Source organism: Trifolium pratense, linkage group LG2 (assembly GCF_020283565.1).
Source record: "Trifolium pratense cultivar HEN17-A07 linkage group LG2, ARS_RC_1.1, whole genome shotgun sequence".
Lineage (NCBI taxonomy): Eukaryota > Viridiplantae > Streptophyta > Magnoliopsida > Fabales > Fabaceae > Trifolium > Trifolium pratense.
The window spans coordinates 43,751,433-43,754,932 of record NC_060060.1 but is presented as its reverse complement, the minus strand read 5'-3'; the positions used below and the strand labels follow the sequence as shown (position 1 = coordinate 43,754,932).

The following is a 3,500-nucleotide window of genomic DNA, read 5'->3' as shown; positions in this document are numbered from 1 at the left end:
TTACACTTTGGTACAATCCATAGGCTTAAACGACACTGTTTTTTGTTTAAGGTCATAACCAACCAACAAATTCTGTTGAGCCAAGTTTCCAAAGATAGCACCAATTTGAGATGAGGTAAAAGCTAAACAAACAATGCCCTCAGCAATTGGAACAAAAGTACTCATAGAATGCAACTTAACATCCGCATCTTTAAAATGTGCAGTGATTAGGGGAAAATCATATCCATCTGATTTGACACTATAGCATAAGCCGAATGTTTGACTGGGATCATCAACGCGCTCTAATTTCACCGATTCTACTACAGCTGATTCCAAATTAGTATAAACATCATTTGGTAAAAGTGTCAATGTTGTACCTGAATCAATTATGATATTACCCTCACCGCCATGTGAAGACCCTCCAAATTCTACTCTTTTGTTTCCAACACTAAATGCTTCCAATGTCAAATAATAGAAAACTGATGGGTCTTTTTTCACAATAGGAGTTGACACAACACCATCGCCAGAAACCACAGCGACATCTCCAAAATTGAGTTTGCTCGTAGTGGTTGACTCAACTGTGTTTGACTCAAGCAACAATGGCAACAAACAATAAGAGAATTTTCCATCAATTGACGATCCCAATTGTGTTATAAGAGACGAAGGTCCACCACCAAGACCAACTATACCAGAGCTTGCACCTTGAAACGAAACTGTATTATCGGTTCCACATCCTATCACAGTTCTAGGAAATGAAATAGGACGACCCGTAGTGGATTCTAATGTAAGAGTCTCAACACTAAGATCTCCTTGTGAATGTGATTGATCACCATAAGTAATAGAATATTGACAAGAATTTTGTTCGTTACAAGTGGTATCTGTCACAGATTGGCATAGGATAGACGAACAAGGTAGCTTTTTGTAACTTGATGATTTTGAAGGATTAAACATAGGAGTAGTTTGTTTGTAACATTGTTTACAAGGCTCACATTGAAGCCAAATAATGTCACTACCGGTGTCGGCAATACCATATACCTTAAATGGTGGGGTACCAACGGAATAGGTCATGAGATACTCACCTTTATCTGGAATTACAGTTGATTTAGGAGTATTTGTGAGGGAATCTTTGTAGAAATGATTGGCACGGTTGATAGAACGACGTGCTGCATTGACAACACGTTGGTATCTATTTTCTGTAGCTTGGTAGAGTGGTGACTTTGGAGAGTCACGGTGAATGAGTTCAACACTAAAACCATTGTTCAGTGCATGAGAAAAAGAGATAATGAAACAAATGGAAAAGAGAAAAAGGGCAAGCAAAAAACGTGTACTCATTGTTGCTATAGAATACGGAGAGGTTTGGAATAGAAGTGAAATTTTGTAACAAATTATGTGTTTAGTGCCATTTTATAGGCTTTTCGTGAGAATGTAAATTTTGTAACATAAGAATGGGAAGAACTATAGTCAGAAAACATAAGAATTTAAATTATATATGCTTTACGTGACAATTTATATGTTCTTTAGTGCCATTTGATATCAGAATGTCAACCGCATTTGGTTAATGGTATTGTTTAATTGTTGAAATCCAACAAGTTACTCTGTATATTATTCTCAATTCTCAATGGTTGGTCATTTGATAAGGAGATGATTCATATATATATCCCATAAAATTAATTACTTCAACATATATTGTTAGTAGAGTTGTTAAAATGTAGGGCTTTGACCTTAAAATATTTCCTCGAAATTTTTTACAGTTTTTTAGCTCGGCGCCAAATAAATTGAATTTAAATATGGACTTGTTTGTTGGCCAGCCCGGCCGGTAAAATCTGGATCAATCCTTTTAGACCAGATCGGCGCCAAATAAGCTGATCCTTTTTGAACCAGGACAATGAGATAGTTTTGATGTTATTTAAGACCTTATGAATGTCTCCTCTTCCCCTTTGAAAACAATGGAATTTCTCACTAGCCATATACTTCACATAGATGCCAACCATATTAGAACTTTTGCTTTCTTATTTACCTTGCTTATAGACAAAATACATCATGTTTGATGTTAATATTGGTTCTCTTGAAGAAATAAATGAAAAGTTTATATTCAAGGCTCATAGCAATTTTGAGAGAAAAACTCATGATCATGAGCTATTCAATTTCCATGATAATCTGGCACAGGTATGTCATGATATTTTTCAAAAAGAGACCTTAAAGTATATATGCAATAGTAGTTTCTTCTTTTGATTTATATTCGGTGAGTTTTTTTTTAACAAGTGCAAGTGCAGATGTTGAATGATGCCATAAACAAAACTAATGGAACAAATTCGAGACTACTAATGAAACTAATGTAAACAGTTGGAACAATATTGCAGCCATTTGATTATGCACAAGAGGACGTTTTTTTATAATCGGCAGGAGTATATTTTTGGTCAAAATGAAAAATGCCACAATATACTACTACAATCTACAAGTTGCAAAGCATGTAACCATTGAAAACTATTGATGAACTTTTCTATTACTCTGAGTATTTACATCGTGTCAACCTCATCAAAGTTCTCCATGTTAAGTATCATATTCATATTGTGTTGATAAAAATATAAAATTTTAGCCCACAACCATTAGGATCATGACAAAAAAAATATTTGACGCAAGTAAAAGTGTAACTAGTTTGTCTACTGAATAAAAAAAATTAATTTAATGTTAAATATTTTATTTAATTTTTTTGGTTAGGTAATTACTTTGTGGCTAGAAATTTTACCCCTTGCATATAATATGTAATGTCTCTTATCAACTGAGCAAAACTCATGAAAATAGTTAAATATTTTTAATAATCCAACATTATAATTAATTGATAAATGTAATTTTTAAAAATAAAATAAACATGTTATAGTAAAACTATTATTTAAAAAAAAATATTAATAATTAATAATAATGAAAAACAGAATTCATGAACCTAGTTGATGTTTATCCGATATCCGATATATATAATTATTTTATTTTTAATATTAACTAGTTTAGAGACATGTGTGCATTTGCAAGGGTCTAGTGACTCTTGTTCGATATTTCAATTTATCATTATATTAAGATAAAATATTTCTTGGAATAAAATATTTAAAAATTTGTTATAAAATATTGTTAGAATATAAGTGAAATTATTGTGATCTTTCTTATAAACTTATTAAATTCACAGTCTTTGTAATTCTTTGGTTTTATTTAATCTAATTTTACTTCAGGCTAAAAAAATTTGTTTTATTTTTTGTCACAAAAAAAATTGTTTTATTAAAATTATTATCCCGTGTATATTTTAAAATAAATTATAATTAATATGTTCTAAATATGATAATTAAATAGTTAATTATCCGGAAATCCTCTATATCTTTGATTATTCCTAATGTTTCTTTGTCTGGTAACAACTCTAAAAAAACTTCCTCCAATTCAATTAGAGATTTCATTATTTTGAAGCATTTTAATGTTACAATTCATCATCCTATAATGCAAATATCATTATAAAGAAATTATTTGGCAACCACCTC

General features: G+C 31.1%; 1 protein-coding gene across 1 annotated transcript; it reads right to left on the bottom strand.

Annotated features, from left to right (window-relative positions):
- LOC123910281 (aspartic proteinase CDR1-like) lies at nucleotides 1–1,311 on the bottom strand. Its single transcript, XM_045961378.1, has one exon. The coding sequence runs from the start codon at nucleotides 1,309–1,311 to the stop codon at nucleotides 1–3; it is 1,311 nt and encodes a 436-aa protein (XP_045817334.1).
- Nucleotides 1,312–3,500: the final 2,189 nt, after the last annotated feature.

Excerpts from the sequence above, each read along its gene's own strand:
- LOC123910281 (XM_045961378.1), bottom strand. The coding sequence starts at position 1,311 with ATGAGTACACGTTTTTTGCTTGCCCTTTTTCTCTTTTCCATTTGTTTC.